Source organism: Misgurnus anguillicaudatus, chromosome 3 (assembly GCF_027580225.2).
Source record: "Misgurnus anguillicaudatus chromosome 3, ASM2758022v2, whole genome shotgun sequence".
Taxonomy (NCBI): domain Eukaryota; kingdom Metazoa; phylum Chordata; class Actinopteri; order Cypriniformes; family Cobitidae; genus Misgurnus; species Misgurnus anguillicaudatus.
In genome coordinates this window covers 30947232-30974944 of record NC_073339.2, presented here as the reverse complement: position 1 = coordinate 30974944, position 27713 = coordinate 30947232, and the positions used below count along the sequence as shown (strand labels likewise).

Genomic DNA, 27713 nt, shown 5'->3' with positions numbered 1-27713 from the left:
CTATAGGCCTATGTACTGCATTTTTAATCTCACGAACCTAAAATTATTTTTCTTACAATTAAATAAGAAGACCGTGACTGCACTTTACAGGTAAATGAAACGTGCTTAAAAGCCTGAACATTTGGCCTTATAATTAGGATACATCTTAATTGTAAAAAATATTTCGACATCTAGTCTATTAATACATGTTTAAAATTAAAAGTTAAAGTGTATGAAATACACATAAGTAAACATTTACCATGATTGGTGTTGTAAAAGTAACCCTGTTAGTTCATTTTATTGCCTGAATCAGGGTCAACCCCTAGTCTGTCCCGCCCTCTACCGTACAATTGATGTACAGAGGGCGCGTGTGCACCTTTTATGAAATTGCGCTTGCTCCACACACACACACACACACACACACAGAGAGAGAGAGAGAGAGAGAGAGAGAGAGAGAGAGAGAGAGAGAGAGAGATCAGCGCTGACTTGTGACACAAACAGCCTGACCTCGTGCTTTATATCATATTAAAACAGAACCGGCATCAGCTTTTGTACAGTGTTGTGCAGTTGGCATCAGTTTTTATTTTATTTATCTTCTAGGACATATACTTTTTATACGCATGGCTGAAGCCCGACACCAGGATGGAGCTGAAGATTGTCCAAATGTTAGCACTCCGAGGATAAGAGATTCAATCGGTAAGATTTTTTCCAGACACTTCAAACTTTAGTGAACTTTAGGGATTAAGTACTCTTGGACATTTGGGTGACATATTTACAGTAAAATGCAGTTTTTGTTAACCAATACATGATTTTTAAAATAATTTTAAATGGTTATACATATAAAAAAAGCCTACCGTTTTACAGAGGTGTAAAAAGTAGCCTACTCAAAAATGTTACTTAAGTAAAAATACAAGTACTGAGTGTACTCAATTAAAAGTATCTGGCCAGAATCATGCTTAAGTAAAAGTAAAAAAGTACCACATTAAAATTGTACTTGAGTATTAAAAAAGTAAAAGTAACGGGAAGAATGAAAACTAGAGATTCTTGTTTAATCTTTTAATCTCTAAAAACATGAAGTGAATGAACCACATACATGGTTTTATCCTGCTTTACAGCTATTTGTATTTACTTGTATTTATTTAGACTACACCCTATAAAGCACCTATGAAGAACCATCCGGGTGTGTATAGCACCATGCTAGCACCAGATATGGTTCTATATACAACAATATGGGTCTACACAGGTGCTACACAGGTAGGTGCTATATAGCACTTAAAATGGTTTCCCTATGATTACGAGCCAGTGAACAACTTTTGGTGCTATTTAGCACCGTTTGTTTTTAGAGTGTACTACCTAATTTCAGTATGCAACATGCTACTCAAAGTTGTAAAACCTCAAATTTAACTTAAGCAGAAGCTGATTTTCAAAAATCAAGCTCTATCAAGCCTCTCACAGGCAGCCGATGCAGGAAGAGGTGTATTAGACCTTGTTTACACTGGGTACGTTAGCATGCAACCAAATAATCCGTTTGTAATCGTATTGATGGCTCAATCCTATTTAAAAGCCTTCATGTAAACACTTTAATCAATACGATTGAGGACAATCGGATTCAAATTTTGAACATATTGGGGTGGTGTAGTCCGATCTCTGATCCGATCAGCAGGAGAAAAGTATGCATGTAAACGCGTGAAACATAGTATTTTCTCAATCGGATGCAAAAAATACATTGTGCACATACGCAGAACATTTGTGCTCAAGTTCACGTCTTATATTAAACTCTTAAATGACATGATTCTCGTCACAGAAACACGTAATAGCAAGGCAGTGGCATCACGCATTATTAAGGTAAGGTTACTGGGGTCACGCAATGTACATTCTGCCGCGTTTATGTGTACTTTTAAAACATTAGGCTACTTAAAGCAATAAAATAGCTTGGTGACTTTTGAAAAGTGTGTTTGCATCACCTATCTGAAAACTTCTTAAGAACAACTTTCTCCAACTCCGCTTTGACTTTAATCCAGAGATAAAGCCGGAACTCGACGAGAGATGCTGTCCGCAGCGAGACGTTGCCAAGTTTGAGCTATGTTTAAACTGTTTCCACCAGTTTTTTTTTCCTGTGGGTTAAAGATGAAAGGATTTTGTTCATTAGTTCTTGGCATTTGGGCTGTCATTGGGATGCTTTTGGGCTAGTTTTGAATGACCATTGGGATGGTTCTGATACGCGAATTGCACAGACGTTTGGTTCGGATTCTATAGAATGTACATGTAAACGAACATTTAAATCAGATTGCAATGTTTAGGTTGCATGTAAACTGTATCGTTGTAACCTTCAATTGTATTAAATTCAATCGGATGATTGACAAAATTTTGTGCATGTAAACATAGCCACTGTCAGTCCAAATACGATTTTGGTGCATATCCGATAGGAATCCAATCACATTTAGAATGTGTGAAAGGCTAAAAACACATGAAATCCGTTTTTTTCTAATCTGTTTCAAGGTACATCCAGAGGTGGTTTTGGTTACGTCATGCTGTTGCGTCATGTAAAACGTAAACACGTCAGACGTCGAGGCAGATTACAGAATAATACTTAAGTACAGTAATCAAGTAAAATTACTTAAGTATTTTACACCTCTGCCCTTTTAGTTGCAGAATATAAGACTATGTCTTGGGGAGACCAGGAATTGTTGAAACACTGTTTACCTGCAAATAACACTTTTAAGTTTTGTCTAGAGTAAATATGGTTCAGGGAATCACGCAAAATAATATTATCTGATTTTTTTATTTAATCTCTTTATTTCTGTAATTAATTTGTATATAGTTTATATACCTTTAATTGAGTATTAATGACAGAATAAATACAGCATAATAATTATTTTACTAATTAAGATTTCACTTGATTTATATGAAAATCATAAGCGGACTGTTATAACTATTGTGTAAACCTCGTGATTGTGGTCTCATATGAGTTATAGTTGCATATAGTAAATTTCATGCTATGACCATTGACCTATCATTCCTGTTGAAATCCCGCTGGTCTGATCTGCAGTGGAAAATCCCTCTTATTCTTCAGCATTCCTAATGTGTATTGAATCAGCTGTGAAGAGGGGAACAACAGGTTAAATCTTTCCCCTATGCTGACACACAGCAGGTGATACAACTGAGGAAACATGAGGCAACAGTTGTGCATGCTGCAGCCTGTGTGAAAGTAAACCACCTGTGCAGTGTCAAATGTATGTCTGGATAGTCAGCATACTCACGGTCATACAAACTATTTCATACTGTATGTTCTGATTTATGATCTTTGCTCCTATGGTTACATTTCAATCAGAGTTTACATTGTAATCATAAAAAATAGTTTATAACATTGAGGCATTATGGTGTCTATAGCTTTTTGTTTGTATTAATGGGTTTATCCCTGTATTACAGGTATGTGTGTTTTTGCTAGGGGGGTTTGGATGGCACAACTATTCAGCACTTACAAACCTCCAGGCCAGACTCGATTTCTCTTTAAATTCCTTTATGCTTTACCGAACTCATTAGAAGATCACCGGCTTCAAAATGTTAGACCATGTTATCATAGCGTCATACTGGAAAGCACCTGCCAATGTGTAATGCCCCATGTTCATAAATATATAACTCAATATAAACTCAACAATATTTAATCATTCCACCAAACAGTCTCTTTACTTTTTACGTCTATGAAGCTATAAACCGTACATCTTTTGAGGTATATTGTCAATGCCGATCTTGTTTCACCATGAAGGCTTGTGTTTCCATTACTTAATTCAACACATATAGACATGCACACACAATCACACCAACAAAATCATATGCATTGGCTAACAGAAATATAATTTTATTTGTTGTATTTGTTATTTGTTGGTGACCTGTTTAACTAACAGGAAAATAAATGTCTGTGTGTCTAATTTGACTAGTGTTTTACATATTATAAAACTGCTTCGCTAGTTTCAATGTTTAATGCATGATGGTTTCACTTGCAGAGTACACTGTATCAGTGCTTTTGCATGAGTGTGCATAGATAATTATTAACCCATCCCCAAGCAACGTTAAGATAGTTGTTTTGTGTAAAATATAGGCCTAGTGGCTATAAAAAGCATAAAGGTAAGATATTACACTGACAGATTGTTTGATCAGCGTTTGATCAACCGCTAGTGTCAATTAAATTTTATTTTTAATGGACTGACATCTCTGAATTTGCCTTTAAAGGTGCAGTGTGTAATTTTTAGAAGGATTTCTTGACACAAATGCTAAATAATATACAAAACTATATTATCAGGGCAGGGTGTATAAATACCTTTCATAATGAACCGTTATGTGTTTATTAACTTAGAATGAGGCCTTTTTATCTACATACACCGAGGGTCCCCTTACATGGAAGTCACCATTTTGTGCCGCCATTTTACTACAGAAGCCCTTAACAGACACATTTTTTTACTAATTTGTCTCCGACGATGACTTGTTTGTCCGGTGGCGGCTACCGTAGCTTTTCTATGTGTTTTAAAAGCGAGGGGTGAGCAGTGGATTAAGCCGTTGGTTGCAATTTCGCAACCTCATCATCACTAGATGCCGCTAAAATTTACACACTGCACCTTTAATTTTAAGAGAAATAATTTTGTTTAATTTTTACAGTATACACCAAAATAAGGTTCCTTGATTATTCCTTTATTATTGTTTTTGCTTGGATTTTTATCCTATTTACATATCATCTTCTTATTCTATTTCCTCTTTTTTACCTATTTTTCTCATTTCAATATTATTATTATTATTATTATTATTATTATTATTATATTGCCTTGTTTGTTCATCACAACTATATTTCAGTATTTATGTTTTACAAACAAGAAATTACAAACGCAACTAATATTTTTATGTTCAAATGTTGATTACAGTATATGTACAGCCTTATTATCATGTTGTCTAAGGGCTGAGAGAGGTGAATATAAAAAGGTTTTGCCCATAGGCCCATGAGTGGCCTGCACAGACAGGCTTTAAACACAGAGACACTCTGTCAGCACAATTGTGTCTCATAGTCTGCTCATAATGCCTTCCAGCTTGTCTAAACACAACTATGTTCACAAAATTCATGTCTCTCCATGTTCAGAAAACTCATTTGAAATAATACAATATAAGATCGTATATATATATATATATATATATATATGAAACTTCATTTTTGATGTCTCAGCATAAACTCATGAACAAGAGCTGTTGAAACTTTTTCTGTTTTGCTGTAAGGCCCCTTTTACACCTGGTCTTCATATCTGTCTTATGTGGTTCGAACCTCAAGTGCCCAGAATGATATTTACACCTGCTATTAACATGTGTCTCCTAGCAGTGACCTCTTGTGATCAGATTTCATTGAGAAAGGGTTCTCTGATTTCATCACTACATTAGTGTATTGTTTAACTGGATGGTTATAAAGCAACCCATTATCACGAAATTACGTATCTATAGTCACATAATTTCGTGAGTGTTTTCCGTGACACTGACATGTTTTTCCGCCTTTTTGCATGAACATGTCACGTATTTCTGTGAACGTGTCACTGTCACGTATTTACTCAACTGTTTTGTCCTATTTTCTTACCATTGTCGCTTCGGTTTAGGGTTAGATTGACATAAAATTACATCCTTATCTAAACAAACTCTAACCCTAATGCCAGGCGACAATTTTTTAAAAATCAAAAATTATAAAAAATAAATAATTAAAAAAGGTATAAACCAATACTTAAAGTGATATCCTAACGCAAACACCAAATCTAACCCTAAACCGAAGCGTCATGGGTTTGAAAATAGGACAAAACAGTAACAACGTGACAGTGACACATTCACAGTACGTGACATGTTCACGGAAAAACGTGTCAGTGTCAAGGATAACACTCACGAAATTATGTGACTACGTACAGGGTTGTATTATATAAAAAACTAGTTTTATATGAATGTTTTTTTGCATACTATATAAACAAATGCTGAAATGTTCAGTTAAGTTTGTAAGGTATTTTACATTTCAAAAGGTCCAGCATTGATGCTACTATAAAATTTTTTAAATTAGTTAATATCTTAAAACCTTTCTAGTATTTATAAAGGTTAATGCTGTGTGCACACTCCAGCAACTTACTTGCTATGTGTCGCCCATCTGTTTTAATCAGGGTGTTATGCTCGTGCACACCTTCAGTGGTTATTAGGAGGGTGTTCCTAATTCGGGTTATCCTAGTAACAATTATAAACTGTCAAGTTACTGACGAGAGTAGCAAGATGTGAACTCCACTGGTTTACTACCTTTGGTATTTGGTTCTGAAAGTCGCTCATCATTTGCGTAAGTTGAACTTTTCTCACGGGTCGGGTATAATATTAGAGGCCTCGGGTAACTTAAAATGAATGTGTTTTTCCAAAATAACCAAAGAAGACCCAAACTATCTTGCCTGTGTGCATCAATTCCTTTTTTTAAACCCATCTCTGTTTGCCAAGAGCGCTTGCGACATTGTGTGGCTAGCTTTAGGTTAACTTTCGTTGAGCCAGACCTGTGATCAATTTTGAATGCTTACTGTAGTGGTAACCTTGGTGTCGTCATCAGATAAAAAATGAAAATAAATGGAGCGGCGGGCCAAATTGGTATGGTTGCGAGGCCACCGGGGTTTCTTTCTGTCTGACTGGTGCGTATAGGGGTGCGGACTCCACACACGTCAGGGCCGTTTACATTCGGGTCCAGTCGGGTTTAAAAAAATGCCACTGGGTCGGGTCGGACTTGAGTCTAATTTTGTTGAGTTTGTCTCAGGTCGGGTCCTTTAAAAAAAGCTTAAAGCTTAAGCTTTATTATTTATTCGAACAAATACCAAATTATATTGCTATATTTTTTATGGGATTTTTTCAATAAAGTTACTTTTAGAAACAGTAAAACACACAAAACCTACATGTATTAAATCTGAATTTGATCAATTTTTTGCAGAATAAAACAACACCAAAGTTATCAAAATCGGTTAAGATTTCATGCTACAGCAAAAAAAAGGTGGGATTGGAACCAGCTTTCTTTTTATACTGAACCTAGGCCTGTTTTGCACCTTTAAGTGTTGTGGCTTCAAGATTATTGTTTCCAGGAAGAGCTGGTCCTAGATCAGCACGCAACAGCGATATCTTCCTGACAAAGTAGAAGAGAAAAGAAAATACAATTATTGAACTGTTTACACAATATACAGGCATATATAAAGTTATGTACAGGTATCCTCTAGTTTTAAGCAGAGGGGAAAAATATGATTTAGGAAAAATGTTCCTATTATTTTTGATTCAATGTAAAAAGTGAATTACTTCCTGTTCGGCAACATTCCTGCACAGCACACAGGCTGTGTCAACATACCTTTTGAAAACAGGGACGTCACGTTTATTGGGAGTTACGTTTCCTCTCAGTGTATTTGAATCAAAGGTTTGGGAAGTCACAAAGTAAAACCCTTGTTGTGTTCTCTGCAAATAGCAGGTAGGTGTATACTTTCAGACAAGTGTATCAAGTGTATGTTTGATAAGCATGTGTCTTAGTTTACAGGTAAATGTGTATTATTAGCAACATAATGTATGTGCCTTGTTATTGTGACATGCAGTGATAGAATTGATCTGATTTAACCAGATTGCTCTGGGTCTTTCACTTTCTCATGTGCAAAATCGCAGCATTTTGTCTAATTAACAATTTTTTGTTACTTTAACTTAACAAAATTAAGATTTTAACTTGAATTTTTAAGTTATGTCAAGTTTTTTAAGCCAAAACTTAAAATAATAGGTTGAATTGACTTGCAAAACCAAGTTGTTGCATTTTATTACAGTGTGGTAAAATACACATACTGTGTAGATACACAGACAGAGAGAGCAGGACCCAGGAGTGTCTGGGGACTGGTTAGTAGTTGACTTAGTTAGTAGAAAAAACACACAAAGACTCTATTTGCTAAAGTGCTAAAGTACAGAGTTTACACTACAAATGAAATGTGGTCATGTGTGGTTTTGACTGTGTTTTTAATCTAAAACACAATCTAAACACAAAGTGTTTTGAACCCTATTTACATCTATATTTATTGCTGACCGCTTGTGATCAAATCACCGGAGACGCACCTTAATACCAGGTTTAAACGGGATCTACAGCATGTCTTTGAGTTCAGCTATATTACCAGGAAAAAGTTAAACATTCTCTATGAATGCTTAATTTTGTTGAAAAGCACACTGGTTCCTTGCTGTTTTTGTTACACGGGATTTAAAGTTTCAAGAGCTTTATTGTGATCATGTATTCAACAACACGTACACATATTGTACATACAAAGCTTAAATCCCAATCAGTTGTGTTAATGTGGAAAGGAAGTTCACTGTTGGACCCAACCTGCGGTACTTAAAACATCAGGAAACTCCAGAGAGTGCTGTTGGACAAGACCGATATGTGTTTTGAACAACATGGTTTTAAGAACAACTGTGGTGTACCTTAAAGCTGTGCTGTTTAAAACAGGTTTATCAGGAAAATACCTCACACTTTACCCAGTCGAACATCACTCCCAGTGAATGAGGATGTTAGTGGCTTCACTGATTGTAGCCTACCAAATTTAGATTCATTTAGCAACTATATAAATTTGTGTTACAAAGTAAAACCAAAGAGTACATTTGTAAGCTTATCATAGGTTGTATTTTTTATTTTGCAGACCATTCAGAAAGAAATAAACCAGATCACTTACATGTAAGGTAAGATCTTGTCTTTTGTAATCATGGAATCAGTTGATATTGTTAAGAAGGTGTACAGAACATAATATCCTCACAGAGCACATGATGTAATGATGACTGAGTTATACTTGTTGTTTACTACTTTATATGATAATTGAATAAGTCCTACAGTTATTTTTGAGACTGTTATGGTAAAGTTTCTATGTAAACCTATATGTGAAAATGTTGCCTTGATGTCTGTAATTTCGACTGAATTTTGGCCATGTCAAGATTTGAAATGAATGTAAAATCAATGACTGAACCAAAGTTGATGCTCCAAAATGTATTATTAGATTATGAGACTTAAATGTGGATTTCACAGACATATTCTCTTTGATCATTTGTCTTTTGGCTGATGTCAGATAGTACATTGATTCATATTTAATGCTTGTCTGGTTTGGTGGCATGTGTCTTTAAACGGGACATTTCACAAGACTTTTTTAAGAAGTCAAATAAATCTTTGGTGTCCCCAGAGTACGTATGTGAAGTTCTAGCTCAAAATACCATATAGATGATTTATTATAACATGTATAAATTGCCACTTTGTAGGTGTGAGCAAAAAATGCCGTTTTGGGTGTGTTTTTTTAAATGCTAATGAGCTAATCTCTGCACTAAATAGCAGTGCTGTGGTTGTATAGTGCAGATTAAAGGGCCATTTCACAGGTAGAAACATTAATCTTTATTGAAAGTGGATCATATTTGTAGTCGAAATGTAACATACAGTAAATTTAGAATTTTGTGCCTATTTGACTGAGAAAAGACAGAACGTGACTTTAGTGCGCATTTGTATGGAAAACTACAACTCCCATAATGCACCACAATGCACAGCTCTGCAAGCCACTCCCATTAATCGGAACACTGCTCAGATATGCTATTGTGTACATACATGCCACGTTAGTATAACAAAGAAAATAGAAACACTCACTTTAAAGTCAGACGTCCGTATCCCTGCAGGCTTTGGCTGTCGCTTCCAGTTTAGGATTTTAAAATATGTATCCAGGATGCCGCTGTCCATATACGGTACGAAGCTTCATTCAGTTTCTGATATATTTTTGAGAGTGCTTGGCCAAACATGTATATTCCCAAAGAAGAAAATGCCGCATCATGCACACAAACGCGTCCACCGCACAATATGAATACTCCACGATTGTGCTCGTAAGCCGAAACACGTCTGTGAAATAAATATGCCCAAACACACCCAAAGTACCTCTCTTGCCCGGGACCATTCACCAACAAATGTCCATATCCTAATCTGATGCGGAAATGTTATACAGAAAGCACACAGCAAGAGTTCAGCCACTATTAGTCCGTCCAAGCTCGAGCCAGTCTGGGCTTCTCTATGCAGCAGAGGCTGAAGGTTGCGACGTCTTCCCCTGGCTCCTCTACACAGCCAAAGACCAGGCTCCGGCCTTCCCCTCAGGCTTCTGTTCCTCCATCTGCCTTAGCTCTTTGCTGTATTGTGCCTCATAAAGGTGCCACGAACAGCGGATTAGAGCATCACGCTTGCAAATCACCCTCTTCCATATCATATCGATTACCTTCTGCTATGAAGTCTGGCTCCCTCCACAACGTCTGTTAGCTTAGCTTAGCATAAAGATGCCGGCTGTTTTTTTTTCGTCTGTGTTTGTATATTTTCGTAAGTCCCACCCACTGATCAGTAATATCTCTGTAGCGTGAGTGGGTCCCCACCTTGGAAAAATGAGGAATGAGTGTCTGTAGTCTTTCACCCTCGACAAAGATACAGCAGTTCCTTCTTTCAATGACGCAAAATGGCGATTTTTACATCATTGAAAGAAGAAAAGTGCAACACTGAAATTTTTTTTCTCCAATCTCAGGGGAAACTGAGTGAATAATGCATGACCATTCAAAAACATGACAGGGGTTCTAACGATATAAAGCTTAATGCAAATCGGTGAAGTGTCCCTTTATAGGGGCGGTATTATCCCCTTCTGACATCACAAGGGGAGCCAAATTTCAATTACCTATTTTTTCACATGTTTGCAGAGAATGGTTTACCAAAACAAAGTAACTGGGTTGTTCTTTTTCACATTTTTCAGGATTATACAAGCACTGGGGACCAATTATAGCACATGGAAAAGTCAAATTTTCATGATATGTCCCCTTTAAATTATAAATGTGCTGTTTTTAATCATCATTGCAAATGCAGGACATAACCCTTGAAGTGTAATATTATAATCTAGACCTGTGATCACATAAATATACAGTCTATCTCTGCGGGGTAAACCTGGCCCTGTGGCCCAGGCCCGGTAAAGAATTATAGTCCTAGTATAGCCTGCTTATTGGGAGAGGGGCCCTTAATTGACACCTGGCCCTGTGAAACTTTATGATGGCCCTGCATTGGGGTAGATGAATGATCGCTCTTAAACATAGAAAATGTTTAAACAATACTAATTTGTTTTAGACCATAAATCTTTTTTTTCGTAATTTAAGCACCAAATACGTTTATATTACACATTTGGCTGACGCATTCAAATTGATTGACAGTGCATGGCATACATTTTTATCAGTATGTGTGTTTCCTTGGTTCTAACCCACAACCTCATGCACTGCTAATGTAAGGCTCTACCACTGAGCTATACAGTAGCACAGATACTGTAAAATTTATTAAAACAGTACTTTATTTCAGTCATCCGATGTCCAAAGAACAGTGTAAGGCCTGTGACATAAATCAATCTCTGACAGAACTGATGGATGGTTGTGTTTGTATCTAGCTGAACATCAACAGTTTAAACAAGCATAAAACACTGAGGGTGTAAATCCAACATGTCAGCTGGTTTTAATTTAAGGCTAATGCTTAAGAGACTGCTAACATGTTGTCTGAATTTCTTTTGCTCCGTCTCTCTTTCTTTCTCTCTCCGTTACACACAAACACGCACACTCACACAGCGCGTATGACACATCACTTTAGCTATGCAGAAAGCTTTAGAAAGCAGACGAGGAAAGTCAGGAAGCAAAAAGTCTTAGGCACGAATGGTCAAAGTGCTTTAACCAGTGAAAACTCTAGCTTTGGGGTTGGATGGATAAACTACTATTTTAAGGTAAGAACTAGATGACTTCACATTTTTGTATGCACTTCATTTGCAATGTTAAAAATGTACAGTATGAATGCCGAACTTCAAGCTTTGTCTTTCATTGCACTGTCTGCCAAAGGCAACTGTAGATACTCTGGTATTTATTGTTAGATCAAGTTCATTGTACTGTTGAATGCAGTTGACCTGGTTACATTCTTAAGTGACGAATGTGGTACAGTGAAAACCGAACCAATAGTTTGTTTATAAGGATGTTTATACAATGTTGCACAGGTGTAGAATAAACATTTAGGGCAAAGGTGTACAGAAAAGGTTTATAAAGTAATAATGCAATACAATTTGCCATTTTCTCATTGACATACAGAAACTCACCACTTTCTCTTTTAAAAATGAAAAATTGTTATTTAAATTCATCCTTTATGTGAACATTGATTCATTTTATGTGTTGTTCTGACCATGATCACAAGTACATAACTTTTTTACATTTATGCACGCGGCAGACACTTTATTCCAATGCTGCTGGCATGCAGCATTGCATTCATGCTAAACTTTTAAGGGGACATATCATTAAAATTTTGACTTTTTCCATGTTTAAGGGCAATAATTGGGTCCCTAGTGCTTCTATCAACCAAGAAAATGTAAAAAAGAACAACCCAGTAACTTAGTTTTGGTAAACCATTCTTCGCAAGCATGTGAAATTGAAATTTGGCTCCCCTTGTGATGTCAGAAGGGGATAATACTGCGGCTGCCCCTTAATCTGCACTATCCTACCACGCCACTGCCATTTAGTGCAGAGATCAGCTCAGTTGCATTTAAGAGGACACCCAAAACAGCACATTTTTGCTCACACATACAAAGTGGCAAGTTTTAACATGTTTTAATAAATCATGTATATGGTATTTTGAGCTAGAACTTCACATATGTACTCTGGGGATACGAAATAACTATTTGACATCTTAAGAAAGTCTTGTGAAATGTCCTCTTTAATGAGTATGTGGTCCCTGGAAAACCCATGATCTTTGCGCCGCTAACACATTTCTCTACCAATTAAGCTACTGGAATAAATACGATATGCTGTTTTCATTTATCTTCTTCAGCTATAGAAACAGCAGTGTCAGCATATCTTTAAATTTAAAGGAACAGTATGTAGGATTGTGGCCAAAACTGGTACTGCAATCACAAAACTTGTGGCTAAAACTGGTACTGCAATCAAACTGCCAAACTGGTGGCCAATACACAAAATGACAACATAAACATCAGTTGAGGGCTGCAACTCCACTTTTTAAATGACAATATCCTGGCTGGACTACTGTTGTCAGTGATATAAGTATTTGAAATGAAAATGATTTCTTAATGTCTAGTGACATATCAGGGCCATTTTATGATTAATTGATATACATTTCTTACATACTGTTCCTTTAAGTGAAGGAATTGAGACTATTTTGCTCTTTTAAAATATCTGGTGTTTTTTTATTTAGTCAAGGAGCCCTTTCCTCAATCAAATCAGCTTTTAAAAGAAGTAAGTATGATGTATTATGATTTTGCATGCAAATGTATACAGTTTATATGTCATGCTTAAATGTATCAAATGTTTCAGCATCTCCGAGAGCTCGTTCACAGACTGAAAACTCCAGAGAAAGAAGGTAAGTGTATTGTTTTGAGCATTGTTGTTTTTAGGCCTTTAATTTATAACAGACAAATTTATGTTTCTTTCATGACCACAACTGCTAAGCCATAGCTCTGATGTTGTAACTGCAATGATTCATGCTGTTGGTGAGTTCCTAACAAAAGCAGAGCAAACAAAACTGTTTTTCACAAGCATCAGTATGAATCATTAAATCAATCTCATATGCTAGATTCAGAGCAAAGATGTTAGGACTTTCCCCTGCAGAAAAGTTATAAATAGTCCTCTTGTTCCTAAAGATAATTTCCCACCAATATTCCTTTAAATAAATTCCATTACTGCATAATGGAGAGTTGCTGACTGATTAAAGACCATTTATTTGAGCAAGATTAATTTTCAAGTCTGATCTGTATAGCTGTGCAATAAAATGCGTGTGAAATACTTTAATCTGTATTATTGAGAACTGAATAAAGCCCTTTTGTTTTCAGGCGCCCTGAGATTACTATCCTATCAGCAGAGCCGCTGACACCCACTTCCTGGTTTCCAGCATCTGGAGGTTTTCCATCCCCAACATTTACCACACAACCAATTTGGAGTGAGAACATTTTGAATGCTGCTCAGGTAAAGTGATTTGTAGCACTATACTTCAACAACCACCATTAACAAAGATGTGCTACTAGATAGGTGTCGATTTACTATGGTTGCTCTGCATGGATTTTACTTTCAAGTCATGGAACTTTATCTTTGAACAAGACACACTAACACATGAGTGACTAATAGGCGATACCAGTTATTTTCTTGTCGATCCGATACAAAGTACTTTTAAGACAAGTATTGCCGATACCAATACTTTTATAAAATATTTTTATGTATGTTTTAAAGTTTATTAAAGTGATTTATGGGGTCTTTTGATAACCATCATTATTAATATAAAATAAACATGGGCGTCAGACTGGGGGTAAAACCATAGACTGTAAAAAAAGATGGACGTAGTGCCCGTGATGTCACCCATTGGTTTCTGAAGATCGTTTTTGAAGCTTAAAGGAGGGGTTGCCTGACGTCGCCATCTTGGCCGCGCGTCATCGTGCATCACTCGCGGATATCCGAAAATGTTCACCCCTCACTCAAGTGGCCATGCCCTTAATTATGCAGTTACAAAAAAATTCACCCCCCTCACAGTTGTCATGAAGGGCAAACTTAGCTATACAGACCAAAAACTATTTTTGTGCCAGGCTGCAAACATATTATTTTCTACTGTAAATTTGGCCATTTTAACATGGAGGTCTACGGGAATTGACTCCCTTTTGGAGCCTGCCTCTAGCGGCCAGTCGATGAATTGCAGTTTAAAGGCGGAGTCCATGATGTTTGAAAGCCAATGTTGATATTTAAAAATCACCAAAACAAACACGCCCCTACCCCAATAGAATCTGGACCTTCTGTTGATAGACCCGCCCCACACATACGCAACCCGGCAAGGATGTCGGTTAGTAGACACGCCCCTTACTGCTGATTGGCTATAAGTGTGTTTTGGTAGTCGGCCCGTCTCCTTTTCCGAAGCGTTTTTCAAACATTGTGGACTCCGCCTTTAAGTCACTTCCGTATTGGCTTCATCAGAGAGATCAGAAGGTTGCCCCTCGGGTAAAACCAGTACTGATTACCAGGGCCCCAGAGAAAGAGAGGGCCCTTGAAAAGTCTGGAATATATTATGGGGGTGGGCGCCCATCAGGACTGCCTTTGCATAGGGCCCGAGATCTTGTGCAATGCCCCTGCAAATAAAATAGACGTGACAACTGAACACTATTACCACATTTCTTCCCTTTATACGTTTTTGAGATAAAACAATTAAATCCTGAAACCAGGGATCAAACCAGGGATGACTGTGAGCCTGCACTTCTTCGTGCTCTGTAAAAGGTATTTTGCTTTTAGATGCTTTGTCATATTTGTGGTATTACCACAGTGGAGTATTTTTTGTTGACAAATGTCACACGAGGCTTCATCATTATTAACTGACTGCAACAATGCACTTAAACCCCTTTTTTAAACCTGCCTGTGCTGACTGAGTGTGCTGGTAGTGAGTGACTGAGCGAATGAACGCTGTAATACAGCGGAAGGAGATAAGATTGAATGAGCGAACGTAGTAATATAGCGGAAGAAGATATAGTTCCCACTGACATTACGATTTAAGTGTATTTACTGTATATACAAAACGGTGTCCAACTATTACTAAAAATTCTAAAATCACTTGTTAAAAAAAAACAACAAACAAATAGAATCGATACTTCTACTTGAGAATCGATCCTTTTGATACAAAGGCAGGATCGATCCGCCCATCCCTAGTGACTAACGTTTTCATAAACAACTATAAATAAAGTAAAAAAAATAACACTTTCTACTTTAGACAGTTGTAACCCTGCCTGTGAATCCAGGCTAAAGTGGTTGTATCCTAGACATGGTTTAGATTATTAGTCTAATGATGATATTACGCAATGCCCGAAAATAGTCCCCTGCTATCGGAAATTAGACCATTAGCATTTTTAGCACAATGCTAATGGTCTAATTAGATTCAATGGATTATGCTAAGCTATGCTAAAAGTGGTACAGCCAAAACCGGAGATCAGCTGAATGGATTCCAAAACCGGAAAAATCAAATGTTTAACTCTAGGGGAGCTGGAAATTAGCCTTTTTTTTATTAAATTGGAGTGTCATTTAAAAGTTAAAAAGTGCTATAATATTAACTGGCACATAAACATGCAGTACAAGAAAATGTCAAATCATTCATATGGTTTTTTATACTAATCCAGAACAGTTGCATTTTTTTCCAATGCTGTGTGCTAGAAGACTAAATTTTTCTACATTTTAACCCAAATTTGCTTGGTTTGATGCTTGCGTTTGAGTGTTTACCTTTTCTCGTGCCTCAGCTCCCACCATCCTATGAGCAGGTGATCAAGGAGAAGACCCAGGAACAGGTCACCACGCCAACACCGTTTCCACGCCGCTCATACACAACCACTACTGCCACCCAGACTGACAGGCAAGAGGAAAATGCCACTTGTCCAGATTCCAACACGCCTCTGCAACTGATCCAGCAGCACAGACGTGGAGGTTAGTTCATACTGACAAGTGCACAAATCAATCTGAAACCCTTATTCACAACACTTAATACAAGACTGCTTGGTGTTCTTTCTGTTCACAGTCTCAACGAAGCAGCCAAACAAACCACCTCGTCCATTATTGCCATCTAAACCCAAAGTAACTCAAACTAGTACTGATAAAGAGGACGAAATTGCCACTCAGTCCTGCAGTAATGCTAAAAATTGCTCCAATCCCGGCACAGCTGTGTTACCTGTCACTACTGATCTAACACCAACTCAACCCCCTGTGCCCCGGCCACGTGCCACACCTGTACCCCGGCCACGTGTCACAGTCAAACCAACTAATCAAGTCAATGTGCCACCTCTGATAAAACTACATGACAGCTGGGATGATGGTCTTGTAACCCCTATTGAGAACTCGAATGTTCAAACAAGCAACTATCTGAATGAACTCTTGGATGTGTATATCTCAGAACCACAGTATGAACTGAGCAACCCTGTTAACATTCAATGTAAGAAGACTGGCCAAAGTGCTGAGAACCATAGTGAGAACATGACCGCCCTTCACAGTGACCGCAACATTCGTGCAAAGATCCAGGCCTTTGAAAGTGTCCTTGGTGCAGAGAATGTAGAGAACGATGAAACCACCACGCCTTTCCCCCGGCCTCGAAAAGCTCAAACCAAACCACCTGTGCTGGCACCAAAACCCTCCATTGCCCCACGACCCTCCATAAAAAAACCCAAAGAAGAAGAGTTTCCACAGGACAATCACTTAAATGATGTCATCATACCACCCACTCCAGCACCAAGACCTCAGCTTTTCAAAAAACCTTTGGATACAAAAGATGAATCAGACTTTCAGCTGCCGTTGAGGCCAATCCCCATCCCTCCATCGCGACCCTCATTGATCAAAGCTAAGAATGTAAGTTCCCAGGATGAGGAAGCAGTATTCAAAGGACTTCCATCTCCGCTCAAGCCCAGCAAAGATCTACTCAACTTCAACAATCACAACTCTACTGCACTTCTGCCAAACACCACGTCCACAGAGAGCATGCATACCAATGACTTTGTGGACGCTGCCATTAGTAAGTGCCAATGTTTTTATGGACCACAATGCGATGCAAAACCTTGCTCTTCATGTAATTATTTCAGTGGATTTAGCAGGTGTATACTGTACATCCATTGCAGATAACTCTCCTATTAAACCTGCACGTCAAGGGGGATTCAGTTACATGGCACCAAACGTTCAGGGAGTGACCAGGAGACCCACAGTCATCAGAGTCCCAAGTAAAACTGAAAAGTGTGAGTGTTAAAGCTTTTAAAAGTGCTTATGTGCTTTTTATCCAGATGTGATGCGAAAATACGTAAAGAATATTTGACAATGAGCCGTTGAATTATTAAATAAAAATTCAAATACTGTAATTCAAAGGACCAGAGTCAATTATTCCGCTTAAGCCCTGGATACACTGCACGATTATTGGCTTTCCCAGACTAAAGACTGCCATTGTGAAACAATCGTCGCAATTTCTGTGATCGTGGCTCTTCATTGGTGGTCCTATGTCGTACAGTGAGAGAGGTTCAAAGACGGACGATTTCCCGGTCTTGCGTCAAAGATAGCCTACGATAGTTTTCTGACAGTTTATTCATATAACAAATAAAATAAACAACACGTAGATAACATAGGAATTGTTATTTTCGATGAGGTATTTGTTCAAGAGTTCAGTTTAGCAACTAGTCAGACCATTAAACAAACAGAGGCTGGAAGGCAGACACGTAATTGCATCACCGCACATATACCACGGTTACAACCAGGGCTTGACATTAACACCCGCCAAATGCGGTTTTCTTAAAAGTTATGCGAAATGATAAACAATGCGTAATACGACACTGGGAAACTACAACTCTCATGAGCACTCCCTGCACCCAGCGCAACGTACAGTAGGGGTTATTTACCATAGAAAGCTTGAGCGTTGATGGATTTGCAAATGCATGGGACGCAATCTGAGCACATACATGCACACTTTGGGGAAGATAAAACAATTGTATGGAAGTGATTGAATAGATTCAAGAGCGGATAGAAATTCCAACCTGATCTCATGAAAATCTGTGTTATAGTCACAGAAAATTTGATCACGGAATTCCATGTCACGAAATTCAGCTTTTTTCCGTGACGGAGCACGGATGTCTTTTCTGTGTCACTCCCACGGATTTCTCGTGTCATTTTATGTATTGTTTTCTCATTGTTTTTTCCCATTTTTTTTCCCATTGTTGTTGGGGGTAGAATCACTTTCTGTTACATTTTTAGACATCCTAACTCCAACTCTTACCCCAACTCCAGGCGATAATAGTTTTAAAAGCGGAAGGAAAACATGTTGAAACCAATACATAAAAGTACATCCTAACATAAAAGTACATCCAGAAGAATAACCCAAACCCCAAATCTAACCCCAACCCTAAGCAACAATGATTTGAAAATAGGAAAAAACTATGAAAAAACAATACATAAAATGACACGAGAAATCCGTGGGAGTGACAAGGAAAAGAAATAATGGAAAAAAGCTGAATTCCGTGACAAAGACACGGATAGAGTGATAAAATTTTCCGTGACTATAACGCGTATTTCCATGAGATCATGTTGGAAATTCATAGCACACGTCTTAGTTTTGTCTGAAGTCAAGGGAAACCCGTGAGTGGAGAGGTTCGCACATCATATTAATGTAGGCTACTTTGGTCATTTTAGGATGCCAAACTCACCTTATAAAAACAGCCCAGTCTCACAAAATTTTGTTATATAGTCACGTAATTTTGTGCTTCTTTGTGATATTATCACGATTTTCCGCGTTTTTTCATGATCGTATAATGAATTCCTGTTTTTGTGTGATTATCATGTATTGGTTATTCAACTGTTTTGTCCTATTATATAAAAATAAATCTGAAAAAATAGTATAAACCAATATATAAAGTGACATTCTAATGCAAGCACCAATTCTAACCCTAAACCAAAGCGACAATGGTTTAAAAATAGGAAAAAGCAGTTGAGTAACCAATACGTGATAATCACACGAAAACAGGAATTCGTTATACAATCACGAAAAAACACGGAAATTGGTGATATTATCACGAAAAAAGAATAAAGAAATCACGTGACTATATCACGAAACCCCCATGAGACTGGGTAGCATAAAAATGTATTTTACCAACAACAAAATTGTGTCCAGTAAAAATGCTGAGTGGCTAGTAACTTTGGAAAACAACTAGCCACTTGGTGGCCGGTGAGCAAAAAAGTTACAACAGACATTGGTGGTTATTTTAAGACATTTGACAGGTGTGCGTTTATTGAAAAATAATGCATACTTGTGGAACATTTCTCAACCAATCAGAATAAAGCATATGGTATAACACAATAATAATGTTTATCAGTTTATTAAAAGATACAAAAAAACATATATATGGTATGGTATTGTGCTTACAATAGAGGTCTAGGGATGTTTAAAAAACAAAAAAGCAAAGCTTGTTTTTTTTTTCATTTCTGTGTAATGCTTAACTTCTGTGCTTCCATAGTGAGAACATTACCATACTTGCATTTTTGTTTGTTTTTACAAACTGAAGAATAACTAAACAACATTATTACATTATCAAACTACAAATATTTTTACAGGTGGGAATGTGAGCAGGATTGAGCAAATGGTGTGAAAATTTCCACAAATATGATGCTCTGTAAGCATTTTAAATGAATGGATTTTTGCTTTTCAGACCCCGAGGAGATGACAGATGTTCCTCCTCCCTTACCTGTACAGAAAGCTGTGGGTGGACTCCCTACACCTGCGAAACCCTCTCGCAAAGTAAGGCCTAATACACCTGCTTATCCCCAGCAACAGCTGTGCGGCTTGAGCAAAAGCAGTGGGAGAGTGGGAGAATGCTCTTATCAAATGCCAGCATAGCACACAAGATCAGTCTCTTGACTTTTTATTGTACAAAGTGACATTTAAAAAGAAAAACATTGCTACAGATAAAAGAGAGTGTGAGAGAGAGAGAGAGAGAGAGAGAGAGAGAGAGAGAGACCATCAATTAGTTTACAGAAGAAAAGAGACATTATTTTCTTTTGCATGCCATACAGCTTAAAATGGTAACTATTATAAAGGATGAATTAATACATGTAAAGAGAGTCTTAAAGACGTATTTATATTTTCACAGCATGTTCAAAAAATCATTGGAATTACAAATATGATGTGGTGTGGTAACAGTATTATGTAACACTGCTTTTTATCTAAAATGACTATGAGAACCAACAAGTAAACCACATATGATACATGTGAAACATAATGTAAAGTACATTCTGTGAAAGTAAACTTGGGTACTCCGATTTCCTCCCAGGGGGCATAAACATGCAGATTAGGTGAATTGGGAATGCCAAATTGCCCTTCCCCAACGTATGTATGGATTAACTTGTGTATGGATGGATTAACCAGTTCTCATCATGAATGGAGCAGTAGATGCTGAAAGGTGTTAAGAATAAATAAACAAACAAACATAACATAACATTGATATCTTTAATATTGAATGAGTAAGGTCATGACAAAGATTGCAACTGAAATCAAACTTTGATCCTTCTAATCTCACTAATATCTTTTTTCAGGACTCCTTCAGTCTCCCATCTGAAATCTCTCTTCCACCACGGTAAATGAATCCAGCATTTATTCCCAGCTGTTCTGGTATCGGTTTCCCATATTCAGTCTATTTAATGCGCCTTTATGCCCGCCTCTTTTCATGGCTTGTTGGCTTGGCAGTATCAGCCTGGATATTGTTACAGTGAATAAAGAGCTTCTGTACTGAAAACCCATCTCTAGTCCTGCACCCTTAAACTCTTTGTTAATATCTCAGGCCCATCGGAGGAAAGGTCCTGCCTGCTCGCCCACCACCAGCTAAAACAAACCCAGGAAGACCTCCACCTCCGCAGAAAAACGGCTCAGTGCGACAAGAAGTATCTTCAAAACTACAGCAACCTCATTCTCAGCAACAAAACCGTAGAGGTTCGAAAAAAGGACCCGCCTTGCCACCTAGACCCAACCCTGGACATCATCTTTATAACAAATACACAGTGAGATGCATTTATTCAACTAATTATTTTATCCTTAGTAAATCCATTCCTGTTAGTCTGTCAACTACTAAATAGCTTTATGGCAAATCAAAATACTAAACAAATGCATTTTTTTATATAGCTAGGGATACCCCATGGTATTGCTCAGTTTAACCACAATGGCACAGACATTGGAGAGCTGTCTTTTCAGGTGAAGTAATAGTCAGTGCGTTCCCATTACACACAATTTAAACGGCTCTCACACTTTCCCGAGTTAAGGGTTGGCTTTGTGTATTGTTTCATTGTCTTTCCCTTATTGAAAATATATGGAATTCTGTCCGTTATTCCCTACAGAGAAATGAAGTCCTCGTCTTACTTGAACAATTAGACAGCAAAACATTTGAGTGCCAAGCGGGAAACGCTAAGGGGACAGTGCAAGCATCGCACATGAAGATTATTACACCTTTAACAAACTTATCCTATAATCCTGCACCACAGGTAATCAATATTGACATTTAGTCAGTATATGTAGGTAGTTGTAAGTGTATAATCCCTGAAGCATCATCATAAGTGCTACATAGTTACCATGTTTATTTTGCTTGTCAATGTCTTTCAGCAAAAGAACACTCCATCTCAGTTCTTTAGTGGAATGGTGGAAAATACTGGATCTTTACAAGTACAAGCACTGTATGACTTCACACCAGGTAAATATAGATAGTTATGTTCTGTATGATTTAATACTTTTTCTTCAATCATTTTTTTTTTTTGAAAATATGCTCATTTTCCAGCTCCCCTAAACATTTCATTTGATTCTTACTGTTTTGGAATCCATTCAGCTGATCTCCCGGTCTGGCGCTACCACTTTTAGCATAGCTTAGCACAATCCATTGAAATTTTAGGCAGATATGGCTAAGAACTATACTCTCATTCTAGCATAATAATAAAGTACTTTGCTGCCGTAACATGGCTGCAGGAGGCGCAATGATATTATGCAGTGCCCGAAAATAATCCCCTGTCATTGAAAGTTACTAAGGGGACTACTTTCGGCTGCTGCAGCCATGTTACGGCAGCAAAGTACTTGATTAATACGCCAGAATGAGAGTTAAGTTCCTAGCCATATCTGCCTAGAAAATCGCAACTTTTAATTTTCCATCAGATTTAGTATAAGATGTAACTACAGAAGAGTCTTTTAAATAGGAAAAATATTTTAACTCTTTGGTTATTTTTGAGCGTGATAAAAAAAATTGAGCGTTCAATGGATTAGCTATGCTAAAAGCGGTACCGCCAGACTTGGAGATCAGCTGTGTGGATTCCAAAATGGTAAGAATCAAATGTTTAGGGGAGCTGGAAAATGAGCATATTTTCAGAAAAAGTGGAGTGCCCATTTAAAGCTAAGTGTAGTAATAGTTTGGAAAGGATTTGCATACATTACATGCATATTGGACTTTGAAATCTTTATACCTGTAGCTCAGCTGGTAGAGCATTGCATTAGCGGTCTGAAAGATTGTGTCTTTAATTCTCACTCACGGAACGCACATACTGATATAAATATATAGCTTTGATGCACTGTAAGTCAATTTGGATAAAATCATCTGCCAAGTGTACAAATGTATGGAGTCAGGATGGTAAAGCTGCTTCTGTACTAATCATATGTTTGTGTGTTTTAGAGGGTCCAGGAGAGCTGGGTTTGAAGGCTGGTGATGTGGTTTCTAATGTTGAACAGCTGGACAGTGAGTGGTACATGGGAACATGCAGAAATATCACTGGATTCTTCCCCGTTAACTACGCCAAACCACTGGTAAACATTATGACTATGATTATGCCAATCTTTAAGTTTATGATTAGTGCAGATGAAATTGATTCGTAATCAATAATCTTGTTCTTCAGAACAAACCTGTTACACCTGCGCCTGCAACATTCATCAGTGAAACAAAACCCAAACCGACTCCTGAGCCTATCAGGTATCTCATCTTCGCAACATTCGATTGCTAAATCCTCATGCTATCTATTGGTGTAAATTAAGCAACCGGCCACTGGTCTAATGCTAAAGTCGCTAAATTAAGATTGGGTCAAGTCTTACTTTTAGGATTCAAATTTGACTAATACACTTTTTATGTAACTGATTATGAAAAGTATATGACCAAAATTTGATGATTACTAAGAATAGTCTGAACAGATACAGCTGGCCACAGGCCTGGAGGGATTTTTAAAGTGGATATGGTCCAGATTGGTTAATAGCATGTTTTTTCATAATCTCTACAATCTCCTATTTGTAGTTAGAGCATCCATAGCTGATTTATATTTTTGTGGCATAGCAATGTTGTTAGCCTACTGTTTACACGTATCTTATAAAGTAAAAATAAAGGATTTTTCTTAAAAATTAAATGTTCTTTTATTATTATAATAACTGTTTGTGTTAATAGTAGTTTTATTATGTAGCATTAGTTTAATAAAACAAAAAGACACCTGTGCCTTGTGCAACATTGGTAATACAACCACAACTGAAGGGGGCCCTGAGAATTCTGCTTTGTGCCTAACAACGCACTTTGTCTGTGACTGGCCTCTTACACCTTATAGCCTACCTATGTTTTTTTATAGATCTATTCAAATGTTATGTTGCAAAAAAAGGGAAAAAAAAGGTACAGTCTCAGGATGCTCCACTCATTTTTTACTACTGTGTCCCTGTGTTTTCCTCAGTGGGCCAAGATGCATAGCGAGGTTTGATTTTGAAGGAGAGCACAGCGATGAGCTCTCGTTCTCTGAAGGTGATGTCATTCAGCTTCTAGACTATGCGGAAGATGAATGGGCTTCTGGGAGAGTGAACGGCAAAGTTGGCATTTTCCCCCTCAACTTCGTGGAAGTGATTGTGGATCTTCCTGCAACACCAGTGCAGAAATCTGCTTCAAACAAAATTGCACTGCCTGGTAAGGATTTTCCTAATGCAACTGTATCATCCCTCCAGGTTTTCTAATATGCTGATTTTAAAGGTCAGTTTCTACAGTATGTGGTATGTGACTTTTAAGATAAAAGCCATAATTATGGCCATAACTAATTCTTCAGTTCATAAGCTTTAAGTATTGCATCTTCTCTTGTGATGCCCCTATAGTATACACACTTAAAAATAAAGCTGCTTCACAATGCCGTAGAAGCAGTGCTTTAAGTGGCCCAAAAGAGGTGCCGGTACTCAATATTTATTTTTATTTATTTTTTGCTGACTCCACTCCTATATTGAAGGGGTTTTATATTCAGCAGTCAACAGACAACCTTATAAAAAATAATAAATCCTTTTATAAGTTTGTGGATTTTACTTGAGCTAGAAATAGCTACTGAACATAAATAAAATGTGCAAAAGGATTTTGAAAAAATAGAAAGAGCTACTGTAGAGCTTTTGAACATAAATAAAATGTGCAAAAGGTAGATATGTGAGCAAAATTTTCAGCATGGTTAAATGCTAAAACTAGTTGTTTAGATAGAAAGAGCTTAGAGAAAAACTTTACAATGACACCAAGACCATGTCTATGGGTTAAAGAATAACAAAATACTGGCCATTTGAAACTCTAAAGTCATTTATTTTGTCAAGGGGAACCAAACCTGACAGCCGCGACAGCGGAGATTATCACGTACCTACAAAAGGGTATTGAATAAAAGGCTTGCGTCTGACATGCAGCTATCATTCTGGCTTGGTGGGATGTCAGCCAGCGAGTCCTCTGATTCTGACCTTGTTCTTTTACTACTCAGAGTCTAAAACAAGGAGGGCATATTAAGTGTTCATTGTATTTTCATTTTAACCGAGCAGCTATGGTTGCGCGTTTCACACACAAACACACACCTCCCGAGTCCAGAGCACGTTGACACTGACTGGCCGACGCATGCGCTTTTAACTTGTAAACGCAAGGGTGTATGGGTAATGTAGTCTCTGCTCTCGGTGAGACGAATTAGGAAGAGTACATTAAGGGCGCTCTGAAAAGCCGCAGCGCAGCCAAAGGATTAAATTAAACCTCTGATTTTTAAACAGATGTGCAAATGAGCGTTCCGGTACGCTAAAAGCACGTTCTGGGCGCACAGAGAGGTGGTGGTATACGCTCAAGAGCTGTTTTTGGAAGTAGCGGTACTGAGTACCGGGGCGTTCCGGCCCACTTAAAGCACTGCATAGAAGAACTATTTCTGGTTGAATCTTTAACATCCAAAAAAACTTTTTGTTTCAAAATGGTCTTTGGGAAAGGGTTCTTTGGGATATTAAATGGCATGAAAACCAAAAGTGTAATTAATGGAACAGGAAAGATCAACATACCTAATATTAAATAATACAACCCAGAATAAGTAAGTAAATACACATGTTGCTTACTAAAGAAAGATTTATGATTGATTAATAATAATGATTGTTATAAGTTCAGTCAACTCATTCAATAAATACATAAAAATACACAATATACAATAAATATCTTAAATGTAGTTGTTCATAATGATTATATAATGAATTAGTTACATTCTGGTAGTGATGCACCGATGTAAAGGCCGCCGATATTTATCGGCCGATTTTTGATGAATTTGAAACCATCGGCAATAGCACGAGAAAGGGCCGATACCGATTGTTTATTAATTAACTGCATAAAGAAATCCAATATATGTAAAAAATGAGTTAATGTTGTTAATAAAATAAATGCTGAATACCAAAAACCACCTTTGAAGGTTGTCATGCTGTCTTATTATATTTGTTTTAGCTTAATTTGTGCCTCCCTTATTATGTTGGTCAGTTGAATGTTAATTAGATCCAATCCATGTTCAGTAAAAATAATTTGATGCAGAAATAAACTAGCTAATAGACCAACTGTATAGTATTGTACACAAGTGTTTAATATCGGCATCGGCCAGAAGTTGTCGGTATCAGAATAGGTATCGGCCCCAAAAAATCCTATCGGTGCATCCCTAATTCCTGGCAAAGGAATATATTATTTTGTTTTAAAGTGTGCACAAAAATGACAAAACAATTAAATAATAAGTGAACTTATAAACTGAATTTGCTCGTGTTTGTAGTTCAGACACTTTTAGATGCTAATCTTCCTCCCCATAACATAAACATTATGTGGTACTGCAGCAGTCAGCATCTGTGTCTTTGTGAGTCAGGGAGTGAGCAGCTCTCATTACAGCAGTAATGTGTGGAATCTTCCCTTCTGTTTGTTTCTCATTAAACGGTGTTCAACTTTTTTATAAATGATTACATCTGTTTTTGTTTTTCAGGAATGGCCGGTTTATCTAACACACAAAAATCACTTAAAGCCAATGAGGTATGTGTCTCCCCACCTGTTGCATTACCTTATTCCTCTAATAGAAAACAGAACATACTGTTACTACATAAGATGTTTTAATGATATGGCCAAACTGTGATATGTCTGCAGCCTGGAGGTGTGGAGTGGGCTGTGGCTCTCTATGACTTTACAGCAGAGACAGAGGATGATCTACCCTTCCAGCAGGGAGACCGAATCCTGGTTACAGCTCACATAGACGATGAATGGTGGAGCGGGAGGTTTAATGGCAGAGAAGGTGTCTTCCCTAAAGCATTTGTAGAGGTTGCTACAGGTAAAAAAAATTACTTTTGAAATATTACAGAACTTTTTAATATAATTTTTTTTTAAATTGGGTTCTTTTCTCCTGTTTGTACAGGTGGATGGAAATAACACCATAACAATTCATCAGTCAGGATCTTAAACAGTGTTGTGCCAGATGTGTGAAACGCATTATTTTATGGGCTTGAGTGTTTGTCTAATGTACATACACAATTGAATGTTCCACTCTTTTACATTATAAAGCACAATGTATAGAAAAATATATTCTTTTGTTGGGTCAGTGTTACTTCTGAATTTATAATAATATTTTGGTCCGGTATATTTATTGCAGCTGTAAACAGAGAATGCACTTGTATAAACCTGATAAACAGGTGTGGGGCGACACCTTGTGTCCAAACTGTACAACACACTTCTATGGCTTATACAGCAATGTTTTGTTTAACCTGTTTTATCAGTATATCTATGCACCCATATACCCTCCATGACTTTCATGTGTTGACATCAACTATTTTTACTGTATAAACATTAAAATGTCTTTGCCAAACATTAATAGTCTTCTGCAGAATTGACTTAACTACAAAT

The 27713-nt window shown here is 37.4% G+C and overlaps 1 protein-coding gene across 1 annotated transcript; it reads left to right on the top strand.

The window, feature by feature from the left end:
- Positions 1 to 440: 440 nt before the first annotated feature.
- Positions 441 to 27675, top strand: sh3d19 (SH3 domain containing 19). The gene is made up of 20 exons (XM_055205456.2): positions 441 to 675; positions 8667 to 8706; positions 13253 to 13293; positions 13372 to 13417; positions 13887 to 14019; positions 16317 to 16500; positions 16592 to 17575; positions 17679 to 17792; positions 20244 to 20332; positions 21127 to 21167; positions 21372 to 21588; positions 21710 to 21778; positions 21922 to 22065; positions 22184 to 22271; positions 23235 to 23365; positions 23455 to 23528; positions 24265 to 24491; positions 26806 to 26852; positions 26964 to 27144; positions 27229 to 27675. The coding sequence occupies exons 1-20, from the start codon at positions 600 to 602 to the stop codon at positions 27240 to 27242; spliced, it is 2940 nt and encodes a 979-aa protein (XP_055061431.2). The 5' UTR covers positions 441 to 599; the 3' UTR covers positions 27243 to 27675.
- The last annotated feature ends 38 nt before the right edge of the window (positions 27676 to 27713 follow it).

Bases quoted from the DNA above. Each gene is read 5' to 3' on its own strand.
- sh3d19 (XM_055205456.2), top strand. From the start codon at position 600: ATGGCTGAAGCCCGACACCAGGATGGAGCTGAAGATTGTCCAAATGTT. The intron at 676-8,666 runs GTAAGATTTTTT...TTTATTTTGCAG, and splicing joins GAGGATAAGAGATTCAATCG to ACCATTCAGAAAGAAATAAA. The intron at 24,492-26,805 runs GTAAGGATTTTC...TTTGTTTTTCAG, and splicing joins AAACAAAATTGCACTGCCTG to GAATGGCCGGTTTATCTAAC.